The following is a 14,418-nucleotide window of genomic DNA, read 5'->3' as shown; positions in this document are numbered from 1 at the left end:
TCCTATCCTAGGTGTAAATATGAAATTCTCTTTGCTATCTGACAAGCTCCCTAGTTTGCCTTCCTTTCTCTGGCAATCCCTCCCAGGGCACATCCTCAAACAACCATAGTCCCAAATTCCAACCCCTCCTTGGAGCTCCCCACATTCATAGAGATGTTCCCGTTGAGGAGGTGGCTCAGGGGTTAAGAACACTTACTGTTCTTGTAGAAGACCTGACTTCTGATCCCAACACTCATAATCCAGCCACACACAGCTGCCTGGGGAGCTAACACCCTTTTCTGGCCTCTTTGGATATCATGAATTCACGTGGCGCACAAACATGCACCTAGGCAAACACTCATACACATTTTAAAAAAATCTTAACAAAATATTTTTAAAGGATTCCTATTGATCTGGAGTTGAAATCTGAAAGGGCTCCAGGGAAACGACTCAGATCTCAGTGTAGGCAAATCAGGAGGTGTTATTGATTTGTTCTGAGGGCTCTGCTTCTTCAGAGCCATTGACTGCATCTTCATCTCTTGTGTGGATACCAGTGACCCAAGTCCCGGGTGAGCTGAGGACTCTTTACTGCCCTCAGAGGGTTTAGGATCTGCCAGCCATGCTTAGAAGTCCCTGTACCCTGGTCCATCCCTGATGATAACTCCTGGTGGGGAACCTCAAAATTCACATTTGCAGAAGTATCTTGAAATTGTCACATTTGATAGAGCTGTTTTCAGAGTTTTTGTTGCCCCTGGAGCCTCTGATAACCCAAACTCATGCTCTTCCCAATTTTCCCTTTGCCGTTGCTCTCGGGACTCACCAGACTACAGGAGTGAGACACATTCATTGTTAACTCTTGTGTCTGTTGTCCTGTCTTACAAATCCATTGTTCAGAGCCCCTTATTGAAGTTCCATGTGTTGCTACCAACCACTCATCAGCATCTATTTCTTTATATGTGCTTGACCTGCTCATTTGTGCCTGGGTGTCCATCCCCTCCCAATTCCTGTCTCCTGGGTGTCCATCCTCTGCCAATCCATGTCTCCTGGGTGTCTACCCCCTGTCCATCCCCTGTCTCCTCTCTTCTGCCAGCTTCTGTGTTGCTGCCCCGACACACATTGTGTCTCTCTTCTCCTAAGAGGAAACGCTCATTCTTTTCTCTTTCAGGAAGACGACTTGAATGGGATCCACATTGTGGCCTTTGCAGAGAAGAGTGACCCAGGTAGGATACCTTCCCCGCCCCCACCCCAGCCTGTTTCCACCCTGCACCAAATCTGCTTAACCATTGGCAGGAACTTCTCACCCTTCCAAGCCCTCACCATTCCAGTTCAATTGTAAGAAAGTGGTCACCTGGTAGGTAGGAGTGTGTCTTCAGTGGCAAACTCAGCTAAGGGAACTGTAGAACTTCAAGGAAAGTCACACAGCTGGGTGTGCAGTCCCAGCTTTGGGGAGGCAACAGGAACATCAGCAGTTCAAGGCTATCGTGGGCAACTTGAGACCATTGTGTTCTGATACTCAACTTGGGAATGAGCACATTCAAGCACACAATCTTACAGAGGGTGTGTGTATGAGTATGTGTGTGTGTGTGTGTGTGTGTATGTATGTATGTGTGTATGTATGTGTATATGTATTGTTTCTGTTCACATTAAATGTTTGTCAGTTTATTATCAAATCTATATAAACCAATCCTATTTTAACATAGTGATAAATGTTATGTGTTCCTCTGTAAAACACCATCTGTGCACAGGAATGGCCTAGAGACATCTGCCAAAAAGTGAGGCCAGGGTAGAGCAAGCAGCCTGCTTTCAGAGTGCTAATGACTCCCCCTACCAGTGGAAGGGAAACATTGCTATTCTTGCACTGTAGACAACTTTCCCTGGTTTCCCTCTTATGAACACCATGGAGGGAGAAGGGAGAGAATGATGAGCTGTGAAAGAGGCAAAATGCTGGTTCCTGTGGCAGTGATCTCCAAGACAGGCCTCCTGGGGGAAGGTGAGAGTGCACATAGTAGGCATGTATGGAAGGCCTGGAACCATCCAGAACTCGGTCAGGGTAATCTAGCTGCCAGGCTTTGGTTATGAAGGTTTGGAGCAGGGTTCCAGAACCTGACAGGTGTGCAGCTATGACAGCAAAGCCACCTTAGCCTGGTTCAGACAACACTTCAGAAACCATGGTTTCATGGATCACAGTGGAGCATCAAGCTTGGGGACCACTGTTCCGGGGAATGTGGTAACACAAGGTGTTCTTCAGGAACCTCAGCCATTGCTGTAGGGTAATATCAAGAGAAGGGCTCCAACAGAGATTCAGACCAGGGCTGGCAGTGCTGGCCTAGCATGCACGAAGCGCTGGGCTCTATTCCCAGTAGTACAACCCCTGCGTGTGATAGTGCAGACCTGTAACCTCAGTAGAGATGGGAGGATCAGAAATGTATGGTCATCCTCACCTATGCCTTAAATCCAAGGCTAGCCTGGGGTACATGAAGCCCTGTCTCAAAACAAACAAGCAAACAAAAAATAAAACACAAACAAACAAACAACCTGAAACCAGGCAGCCAAGCAATAGCAACAACAAAAAAAAAAAGATCTTAGTCTGAGACTAAGAAACTAAGAGCTGGAGAGGTTCAACTCAATCCCAAAGAATACCATTCCGGGAGATGTGAAAGAAGGGACCTATTGTCTCATCCATCGGTATAAGCCTGATTGCTCACAGCGGCTTACCAGGGCAGGTGCCCAGGGAATGTTTGTGGAGCAAGTACTTAGATCTTTCTTATTTATGTGATTTTGTTTTTAAATCAAGACAATCCACACACCATGACAGCCATTCTTTAAATGCAATGTCTGAGTGGGTTTTAAACTCACAAGGCTGCGCAGATGTCGGCACCACCTCACCCTAGACCTTTACCAACAACACCCACGGAGTCACTCCCATTGATGATAACCACTAATTGTTTATCATCGATCTGTCTGTTCCAGATATTTCATATAAGTGGAGTCTTTTGTATCCGGCATCTTTTCTTTAGCATAATGATATATATATATAGTATATATCTCACATATATGTATTATTATATATATACTTACTATATAATATCTATTATAATATCTATCAGTATATGGCTGTTTTTAAGATTGAGTAATATTCTATTGCATAAAAACCAAATGATCTGTAGGCTAGTTTTTCAAATGTCCACGATTTGCCAGGTTTCCCATCATACACTTGGCAGAGCTGGGAATGTTCCTCAGGGGGATCTAGGTTTTTTGGGGTTTGTTTTTACTGTAGTGTCAGGTGCTTTTTACAGATCTGGCACCCTCAGCTCCCCAGGTTTCCAGGCTTTAATCAGACTGAATCGGATCCTTGGTGTTGTGTGATTGGGAGTTGCTGCTGGCAGCTGCCTGCTGGCAGGACTCCAGGGGGCTTCCTTCCCACCCCACTGCCCCCTTCCAGGGTTGCAGGGAGGCCTGTCTGGCTGTCCGGAACAATAGAACAAAGAGGTCTCCCTGAACTGCAGAAACCTGTTTGACAGAGATTGCTGCAGTCATGAATCAAGCTGCTGAAACTACTTCCACCTCCACCCTGTGCAAACACCCCTGGGCCCTGGAGCCCGGCCCTTTCTCCAAATCCCAAGCCGAGGCTTGTCCCTGGGGAATGGAGCAATGTTGGGAGCAGAGGTCAGGAACATGGTCTTTCAGAGTCAGGGGTGCCTTCACACTCAGGGCTCCAACTGAAAGTTGCTTTGATGAAAGTCCCTCCCCTCGACTTTGTGGTCAGGCAACATTTACCTGCCAGGCAGTGCAGTGGTGTGCACACTGGGGCCCCCAGGCCAGGCTGGGTTGTAGTTCTGGAGAGTGCATTCCAGCAAACAGTCAGATTCCTTTCCTCTTGCTAATAGGTCATCCACAACCTTATGCCTAACCAGACTGCACCCTTTCTGAAGGAGGAAGGTGGTAAATCCCGGATAGCAGATGCTTCTTAGAGAACTCCCGTGTTGAGGAGCTGTGAGGAGATGGCTATGTTAATCCTGAGGCCACTCTGTGATATGTGTGTGGCGATTGTTATTATTCTGGTGGTGGATGAGAAAAGCTAGTCTTAAAGACTAATTGAACCACACTGCCCAGCTCCTCTAAGCCAAGGTTGACATTGTAACCAGCCCTTGTGACATCCATATGCACCAGGAGTAATGACAAAAGTGGTGTTGTGACCATCGCTGTCACAACAATTAAACAAGGCTGAGGGAGGATGCTGAGGCTGAGGGGGGAGGCCGAGGCTGAGGGAGCACTGGAATGGACAGTGGGCTGTCTGACTTTCTAGCCTACACCCTTAACCACAAGGCAGGCAGACTTCTGCACCTCTCAGACGACATCTGACAGCCAGGTGATCATTCAGTGTGTCTCCCTCCTCCCATGCTGCCCTTCTCTGCCTTCAACAATTGAACCACAGATGATGGTTCAGTGGTGTGCATAGGCTTACAGGGTCAGGGGCATGGTAGAAAACTGAGTTGATGTTTGCTGAGGGCTCCCCTTGGGTGTGGTCCTCTCTCTGATACCACTTCCCAACAGTGCCACAGCTCCAAGCTTGTGTGGTGTTGCAGCAGGGCTGAGGGGAAGGGGCAAGGGCTGGTAGATCAGAAGAGCAAGCCGAGGGAGTGAGACTGGAGCTGAGCCACTTGGCAGTGGAGGGTCCCATGCTTGGCCAGTCATCCTCCTCAGGCCCACTGATGTTCCTCGATGCGGACTGTGACATTACAGCAGAACAGCAGCACCTGTCCGATCAGTGACCTGGCCCCCAAGAACTCTCCTTACAGTTCTGACCTTTCCATCCAGAGTTCCTGTTCTCCCTTGGCAGAATCTTTTCTCTGACAAGAATCCACTTCTACTCTCTGGGCCCTGTAGGCCTCTCTTGCTGTGAGCTTTCATCTCTGTGCCTGTAGGCAGCCCTGGCTGGGAAGGACATGAGGGCATTCCCAGGCCTTCCAGACTTGCCGGCTGGCTGTTGCTCCCCACCCGCCTCTGCATGCACCTTCTCTTAGGCTGCTTGTGCTCAGAGCAGAACTCTGTGACAGGTTTGAAAATGAAAGACTCTTCCTGGCTGCTCCCAGATGCGTCTGCATCTGCATTGGGCTGACATCTTCTTTACGATATCTGATGAAAGGTTTGCCACGCGGCGTTTCTACATGAGCGCACGCTGGATGGAAACCCTCCAAGGGCACTGGGAATATTCACACTAACAAGCTAGGCACATGAGGATGGCTGCTGTCTGCAAGCACAGAACAGATTTAGCAACAGGCCCTGGAAGGATGCTTCAAGCCCTGCTGCACCTGAGCTTTTCCTGCCCTGGGATTCTTGCAAAAAACGGACTGAAGATCGAGTGTCTCCAATAGGAGCACTAAGTGCTTCTTGGAGCTTTATAAATTTAAATTTGATATACTAACCTCACTATTTGATTATTGCTGGGTGTTGAATGGTACTTACACACCCAGCAAATACCAACCCTGCAGATCCAGGCAGTTATTCTGTATTTCTCCATATACAGAGGAGGGAGCATGCGTACGATGAAGGTATAAATATCAGCCCCAGCTCTCATTAACAGGCAGAGGAAGAACTGGAACTCCAGCCCAAAAGTCCATCCCTCTACCCCCATGTGCCTCTGTATTGTGAAAATGGATCATTTCATTTTTTTCCCACACCAATTCTGGGATCCAAACGTGAGATGCTGGGTAAGGAGTAGCAAGACTTTCCTGCTATAGCACATCTTCAAAGCCACCACATCCCACTGTGGCTTTTATTCTGAGTGGCCACATCGCTGCAGCAGATGCTCTTTGAAATGGTGAGTTCCTGACCTTGTGGCTTCCTCCCACTCCCTAAAGGTCCATGTGTACAGAACTCCATACAAGTAAAGACCAATGGGGCTTTTGGAGAAAGGGCCCAGGGTCCTCTGCTTCATTCATCTCTGACTCAACCTGGCTCTGGGTCTGTAGCACAGAGAAAGTCACACCCAAGGAAAAGAGCAGATTCTTCAAGGCATCCTCCACGCTGGGTAAAACTGGCCTCTAGCCTGCCTAGCTGCCCACCAGCCACATGGACGATGATAGGATTCCACAGTAGGCGCACAGACAGAGACCCTTCAGTTCACGGCTGCCTGTAATGTGGAGTCAGGAAGGGCATCTTCCAATCTGTGTGGATTGAACATAAGTAGCAACAAAGAGGAGGTTGGGAAGAAGGGGCAGAGCGGGTAGCATAATAGGCCTGTTTGCTCCTGGGCCATGGCTTGGTCTGAGACACAATCACCTCTGCAAAAGGGCCCTTTCCCTAGATGGTTGTGAGTGACCTAGAACTGGTCCCCTAGGGCTTGGTGCAGGCTCATTCCCACCAGCCTCTGCCAGGGAAGCAGGAGAGGATAATGACCGGGTTCTCTTCCAAACAAGGATGCGATTCCCAGGGGCCACTTGTTTGCCGTGGGAAACCTGGCCAGTGCCTCAGCCCTGGGTCCTGAACTCACAGACCTGGCGTCTAGGGCCTGGGAGGGAACTGCAGTTCTCACAGACTTCTGTATTTAGGCCATCGCAGAGACTCCAGATTTCCTTAAAGCACCACTGCATTGAGCAATCTCCAACCCCACCCTCCCACCCCCTAGCAGGACACAGCTCAGGAGCCTGTTCAGAATCAGGGCCAGGACTTTGCTCTGATTTCTCTGTCAGAAGAGCAGAGGCAGCCCACAATCCCCTCTACCCCACCCACATCCCAGCATCAAGGCCACACTGGACATCTCCTCCCTCGCCTAGCCTGGGCCTCCCTGAGAACTAAGTTTCACAGAGGGCTTGGGAGTCTCAGATACAGAATGAAGGAGGGAAGCTGGCAGCAATGTGGTAGGGATTCCGAGACTGAGACCACAGAGGGAGGATGGGTAATGAATGGCTGTGGGCATAGCTTGAAGACCCGAGTTGTTCTGCTCTGTTGCTTACCCATGGATGACAGCAGCCAGCCCCCTCCTTCCAGCTCTCTGGAAAGTGAAGGCAGCAAAATCTTCCATACAGACAAACACAAAGATGAAACACAAGCATCCTACTCCAGAAGAGCTCAGTATAAGAGGGGGGCCGAGCAGCATGTGGCTGTCCATCAAAGAAGAAGGCAGTGCAGAAAGGGAGATTTGTATGTATTTGGACTAACAGCTCTGGGGTCAGACTTTGGGAGGGGAAGAGGGGCCTACTCTTAGAAAAAAGATGGGGAGATTCCAGTAGGGGCTTTTTACAAGCTTGGAGCTCTTTGTCAGCTTGGGGCTTTACTGCCATGAAATAGCTATTACTGGGATAGGCAAGATGGCTCAGTGGGCGAAGGCACTTGCTGTTAAGCCTGAAGACCCAAGTTCAAACCTTGGGACCCATGTTATGGAAGCAGAGAACAGCAGAGAAGAGAGACAGCAGGTTAGCCTCTGGTGTCCACACACACAATGACAAGGTAGCATGTGTACAACCCTCTCCCTCGTGAGCCACAGAAATGTACATGCACAGAAGATAGGCAAGCGCATGTAAAAGCAAACTTTAAGACAAGTAGCTATTATTATCATGAACCCATTAATTCACAAGGAAAGGTGACATCTTAGATATTGCCTTAAGTGACAGTCTAAGGGATTGGGACTGAGGTCCCTTGGTCCCAAGAGTCATGTGTGTAAGTGTGGCACAAAAGTGAATGAAAATCCCTAGAGCTACAGGCAGGTGCACATAGAGAGTTTCTTAGCCGTGGCATCCCAAGGCTGTCCTTGGATCTTGATTTAGTTTTTGTGCCGTTCATGTCAACTGCATTCATTTTGTTCTGGGAATAGATAGTATTTGAGTTTGCCTTGCTCTCCCTATAACATGAAAAACATTCTTTACACACAACACACACACACACACCACATACAATCTTAAACATGGAAATTAAGCCTTATGAATTCTTTTGTTTAACACAGATTTGAATGCACTGTTTTGCAGAACCCAAATTTTGCTTCCTTTTGCTCCTCTGTAACTGTGGCATGAGGAATCTCTGCTCTCTTCAGTGGACCCAGCCTCACACTAACTCAAGTCTACTTGAACATCATCTGTGTTGTTGAACCTTGCTGTCTTTGTGACTTACGAACCTATCCAGGTCCCTTTCACATTTGCATCCCATCTTCCAGAGAACTGGCCATGTCACCTCAGTTATTGTCCCTTTCTTCTCCAAGGAGTGGAGTCACAGCTGCAGGTGTCTGGGAGGAATGCCCTCTTCTGGTCTATGCATCTGAAACCATAAATCCACATTATTACTCTCCATTAACTTCCATATTACACCCTCCTTGGACATTACCACAAGGCCAGAAGAGGAGTTACAGCATAACTCAAACAGCAGCAAGGACAACTGGGGTTGGAGAAGGGAGTCTGGACTTTTCCAGTCACACCTATATGCAGCCAATACAGACTCTGTTTTCCCCTTCCCCACCCGCTTGGCAGCAAGCATGTGGATTCTAAAGTACAGCCCCTGTGTTTGTCCAGAGGGTGTGACGTGACAACTCAGCTAGCACGGAACCATTATTTAGAACTGGACTTAAAATTTCTATCTTGAATGATGCACTACTGAATGGTGGAAGCTGGTCTGACAATTGGTCCTCTAGCCCCACCAGACACCTTGGTACCCAGATATGGATGGATGGGATCTTTGTCATCTGCACACACTGGCATCTGTTGAGAAGTCTGTTCGGCTGGCTCTGTGGTCCTTGTTCCAAGCAGGTCACCCCAGCCTCCTCCTCCCACCTGCAAGACATTGTCATATTTGCCACCTCGATCACATCTCTGTTCATGTTTCTAAGACACACTGGCTGTTGGTGGCTCATGCACAACTTTCTTGCATGAGTAGTAGGGGCCTTTGCTAAGGGCTTCCTTGATTTTTTCCATTTTCCTTAATTTAATTGCTCAGCAAAGTATGAGTTCTCTTCTGGATCCCCTGAACTTCCAGAGATTCTTCATGTAGAGATGTAAATACATGACTTTGTTCTTCACGTGTATGCAAACACATACACACACACACACACACACACACACACATTTACTGCCACGGACCTACCAAGATCAAACCACTTGTCTCTGCTCTAGTTGTGTGTGTGTGTGGGGGGGTGTTCAGGGTTTACAGTATCACTTACTGAATGTTCTTTCAAACATTTTGCTTATGGAAAAAACCTGTATGCTGTAGGGCTTGGGCTCCAAGTGTGGAAGACTTGTCTCTGCTTTTCCTATGACTCAGCTCTCCTCTCTGGGGCAGAGAGAGCTGCTGACAGAGGGCAGGGAAAGCTGTGTGTACCAAAGCTTGTGCTGGAGCAATGGGAAGAAAGAAGGATGCTGACCCCATTTGAAGGTGTTGGGGACTCCAGGTTGCTCTTAGTCTGTAGAGCAGATGTTGTAGGAAATCCAGGAATGGCACAGGCTTGGAAATACAGGATTATTGGGGACAGGCAGACAGCTTCCACTGCCCTGGGACTGGCCATGATCACCAAAGCTACTCAGTTTTCATCTCCTGGTGAACAGATGAAGGTGACCCTTCATTTAGAATGGGGCCTTTCGCTGTGACCTTTCAGATTTCTTTGTTCAAAGTTGCCATTGTTTTCTGTGTCGAAGCTCCTTTGTGTCTGCGGCTCTTCATCTGACTCATTTTATAGACTCACTCTGTAATTGAGGGTATGTACCAGATGGCCAAGAAAGCCTTGTGGAAAAACCGTGCTCTCGCGCTCCTCATGAGGAGCAGTGTGCATGCTGGCTGACTCAACTTTCTTGAACCCTATTCAGATGGCTATGAGTTCCTAGAGATCCTGAAACAGGTTGCCCGGGACAACACTGACAACCCTGACTTGAGCATCTTGTGGATTGACCCAGACGACTTTCCACTGGTGAGTGGCCCAGGCCAACCTCCCCGCCCTCCCCCTACCCCCCACCAATCAGGGCCTTTACCACCCATATTTGTGTTTAGCACAAAACATTCAAGTGTGAGGGACAAACTAAAATAGTTGAATGTGTTTGAAGAAGCCCAGAGGCTAATGCGTATGGAGTGTGTTCATATACTTTTACTAGAGCCTATAGCCTCGTGTGGGTATTGTAGTGACCAGACTTACTTTCCTTACTTCTGGGACACCAAGAGCTGACGACTCTTGGAGAGGCCAAGCCGGGGGGGGGGGTGGCAGAAACATTCCTTCTTTAAGCAATAATAGGACCCCTTTGTGTCTCTACCCACCACTCCCTGAGACTCTAGAAGCAACCTAAATTATTAGGGAATAATTGCAGATTTAAGACCCTGATGAAGCAAAGGGGCATCCAGTCTGAGGACAGAAACCATGCCTAGCTTGTTTGTCACAGCTCCTTGGAAGGCAGGAGAAATTTGCCACCATGGTGCTAGCCTGTGTTGATGAGCAATAGCAAGAAAGCGTTGTTAATTCTTAATTTTGGACACAGTACATGGAATTCACACCATGCATGGACACAGTGATGATAGTGGAGGAAGCCACATCCTCTGCTACTATGAATGTTCCCTATTGGCCAAGTTCAATGTGGCACCAAGAGCCAGGATCCCCAGCACTGCATGACATAGAACCTGGGTCTTTTCAAATGCTTTGAAGACTAACACATAGGTCTTAGATTACAGTTATTTGTTTAATGATGTCCTCATAGCTCATTCCCTCAACAGCCCTAAAACCAGGTACTATTAGAATTCTTACCTCAAGAAGAAAGGGTGATGTTAAACCGAGCAGATGTTAAACCCTACTGTGACTCATAGTGAAGTCATAGCTTGCTCTATTGAGTGTTTCTGGTAAGGTTAACTGCTGGTGATGATACAAATTCGGTTGCTCTCTGGCTGTGAGATACATAGGTCATGACTTGTGAAACTGATTGGACAGCAAGAGCTGACATCGAATCCTACACACATTGAGATTGGGTGAACCAAAGGCAGAGACTTCCATGGTAATTGAAGCCAATGGCATAATTCTGGGTCAGCATAAGAAAGCCATGGCCACAGAAGCACACAGGCTTAATCTGTTGATTTAATGCTGGGTATGTTCCGTTTCCCTGGACTGCTTCATTATGTCAACTTTTAAGTGATCGGCCATTCTTTTGGGCAGTTCTACATCGACCTTGGTTCCTGCCAAGCAATCTCTGGAGAGTTCTAATTTCCAAACCCACCAACATCCCAGTCTGTTCTAGGCCCTGCGTTTACCAGGGAGACCCCTGCCCCTGAACATCTCTATTTTCTTAGCTTTATGGACGCCTTTAGCTCAGTTAGCCTGACCCAGCCAGAGATTTGTCCAGATGGAGCCCTGCTGGGCTGAAGACATTTGGCTCGTGTCTGCAGTTTATGCCAAGTTAGAGCCTATCAGAGTTCTCCCAGCCATCTCATGTGGCTGGGAGGCACCAGATAAGGGATTTTAAGAATGGAACATTGAAACGGAGGTGGAGAGAAATGGCTCTTTCATTACACACAAAGTATCAGTGAACGAGTCAAATTTGGGAATAGCCATCTTTGTGATAGTCTCCCTGAGAGCTGTGGAAGCATTTATGGTCTACGTTGTCACAGTTAGCGCTATAGTATCTTTTACTCAATGCTTTAAAGAGCTTTAATGCTGGAGGCAGCCTTCAATTTCCTAAGTGTCCACAGCTCTTTCAAAGGCATTTAACCAGTCCCTATCCGGCTACTATGGAAGGCTGGCAGGTGGGTCTAGTCACAGGGAGAGCCCTCCACCCACTGTCTAACTTGGCCTTTTTGTTGCTGCAGCTTGTTGCTTACTGGGAGAAGACTTTCAAGATTGACCTGTTCAAGCCACAGATTGGGGTGGTGAATGTAACCGATGTGAGTATTCTTACCAAGGGCTGGCTGGTCAGACACCCTGTTGGCAGCTATGCAGGCCCAAGCACAAAATCACTCAGGAGTCTAGAGCAGTGAGGAACCCTTGGGTCTTTTCCAAACTCTTGCAGTATGGCCCAAGACTGGGTTCTAGCCAGTCCCAACCCTCTCTAGGAGTACATTTCCTTGCTTATGGAGCTAGCCTAACCTGACTCATTGACCTAGGACTTTCCACCCAAGAACATTCTCTTGTGCTCTCTTCCTGAACTAAAGAACAAGGCCTTCTTACACAGGCTGCTCATGCCCAGAGCAACCATTACCTAAGGCGGATAAGAGATTGATACCCAGAATCCCATGCTAGCGGCCACCTACTCTGTAGTCAGGTGACACTGACAACAGAAGAGAAACCCCCTGACAGAAGTTTAAGCACTGATGAACTGAGGGTGAGAAGGGCTAGTGAGATGATGTGACAGAGTGGGAAGAAATTTAGACTCAGTCCAGACATCTGATATGCAACAAGACAGAAGTGGGGCAGATTCAATGAGGTTAACAGTGGGAAGAAGGAGCTATAATGAGGGCCCACCTCAGCTAGTACAGGAATAATCTTTTGTGAATAGGGCCAATTAGCAATGTCTTTTTGCCCCATAGAAAGTGCCCTAGCAGTCTATACATTTCCTGACTTTTGTGAACCACTTTTGAAATCTGAATGAAAGTTAATTACTTAATAATTAATTTTGTTTGTGTGCGCGTGTGTGCACAGATGTATTCTCTTGGGTAGTAGAATACAGATTTCTTTTACTGTTATTGAAACAGAATACTGTGCAAGACCGTTTCTGCAACTTGGCATTTGCATTTGTCTATCTGTATGTATTCCTGCTAGGTGTGAGAGACTTGGAGGCCCATTCAACACAGCTTGGAAAATGCTGCCCTGCCTCGGCCCCCACCCATTTGCTCATTGGCTCATTCTGTTCTTCATTGCAGGCTGACAGTATCTGGATGGAGATCCCAGATGATGACGACCTGCCCACAGCCGAGGAGCTGGAAGACTGGATTGAAGATGTGCTTTCTGGAAAGATCAACACTGAAGATGATGACAATGAAGAGGAAGATGATGATGGTGATGACAACGATGATGATGACGATGATAATGATAATTCTGATGAGGATAACGAAGACAGCGATGATGACGATGATGACGATGAATAGCTCCAGCCCCGTGTGATTCTGATGAGTGACATTACAACCACCATGTACCATACAGACAGCCCAAGGGGGGGCAGCAAGCAGTGGTGCCCACACCTAGTCAGCTCTTTTCCTTTCTCCAGCATCTTTTTCTAGTCTGTTCTTGGCAGGAGCGGTACATTTCAGTGAATGCCTTTCCAAACCCAGCAGGCTCACAGTGCAGGGACAGAAGGGGAGTGAGTCCCATGCTGACTACTTCTAACCATTGAGGAACAAACAGCCCTTGTTCTTTGCTAGACAATCAGGGTCATGGAATTGTGGGAGTCTGGGGACTGTGTCTCCTGACACCTCTACTCAAGTTTACTTACTGTCTTTGATCCAGATGGTGACAGAACTGACAGCTTGCTATTAGTTCACAAGCAGGGAGTGGCCTTCTGATCAGAGTCCAGGAAGGCCACATGATTATCTAATCTCCCGCCAAACCCAGAGCATCTGTGAACTCAGACCCAAGCCTTTGGATGTCAATTTAAATGCCTTGAAATGTGTGGGCATTGCCATCATTTCTGGAATATTAGGATGATGAGTGGGGGTCATCTAGCTCTATGAACATCCCATGAAATTGCCAAGCCTCATATATTCACCAGTGGTAAGAGAGGAGAGAGGCTGAAGGATAAAAGGCTTTTCATTTTTCTGATGGAGACTGTTTAGGTCTCTGAATGGGTCTGCTGGCTGCCCAGAGTGAGCTGGGAACTTGAATGCACCCTCTCTGTCCCCGCTAGTGAGCTGTCCCATTCTGAGTTAAAATCGCTTTATCCAATGGTCAATTAACTCTCCCCTTTCATCAGCACTCCCACACTTGACCAGGGCAGCGACCATTAAGAGTTCACGATGCCCTGAGGCACCAAGGAAAAAAAGAAAAGAAAAGAAAAGAATCCCCCAGTGCCTTTTGAATTGTCGGAAAGTGACAGTGTGCTTGGTAGTGGTAGTTGTTAAGTGTCCTAACTTAGTTTTGAAATCTGTTAACATGGAGAAGACTCTGTGTGGTGTTGTTTTTGAAACTGGGGCAGTCCTTTTATGGAATAGTAATAAACTAATGGACACTAGACTCGTGTTTTGAAAAGATCGAGGCGATCTTGATGATCCTATCCCGGTCTTTGGGGGTTTGTTCAGTTTTGCCTGGCTGGATCCAGTTCTACCTCTCTGCACCTTTGGCTGCCCTTCTAGGTTTAGCATTTCACTGTGTCTCTCCCCACTATCCATGTCTCCAGGCATGAGCATCCACACCCATCAAACACTACCCGAGTGTTAACGACCTCCATTGTGGGTCTCTTCCCTTCATCTTTGACCTTGGTGTTTGATCCACTTGGATTCAAGCTGCAAACTTCAGATTCAACACAACAAAGCCGTTATCCATTCTCCTTCCCCTCG

General features: G+C 47.6%; 1 protein-coding gene across 1 annotated transcript in view; it reads left to right on the top strand.

Moving 5' to 3' along the window:
• Casq2 (calsequestrin 2) overlaps window positions 1-14,108 on the top strand; it is a 59,513-nt gene extending 45,405 nt beyond the window's left edge. Inside the window, exons 8-11 of the mRNA XM_021157821.3 lie at window positions 1,145-1,199; window positions 9,765-9,865; window positions 11,740-11,814; window positions 12,790-14,108. Of these exons, the coding sequence (XP_021013480.1) occupies window positions 1,145-1,199; window positions 9,765-9,865; window positions 11,740-11,814; window positions 12,790-13,014 (456 nt within the window). The 3' untranslated portion in view covers window positions 13,015-14,108. The remainder of the gene's footprint in view (window positions 1-1,144; window positions 1,200-9,764; window positions 9,866-11,739; window positions 11,815-12,789) is intronic.
• The last annotated feature ends 310 nt before the right edge of the window (window positions 14,109-14,418 follow it).

Source organism: Mus caroli, unplaced genomic scaffold (assembly GCF_978045245.1).
Source record: "Mus caroli unplaced genomic scaffold, Mus_caroli_1 scaffold_3, whole genome shotgun sequence".
NCBI lineage: Eukaryota > Metazoa > Chordata > Mammalia > Rodentia > Muridae > Mus > Mus caroli.
The sequence above is the reverse complement of the archived record's forward strand: the minus strand, read 5'-3'. Positions and strand labels throughout refer to the sequence as shown.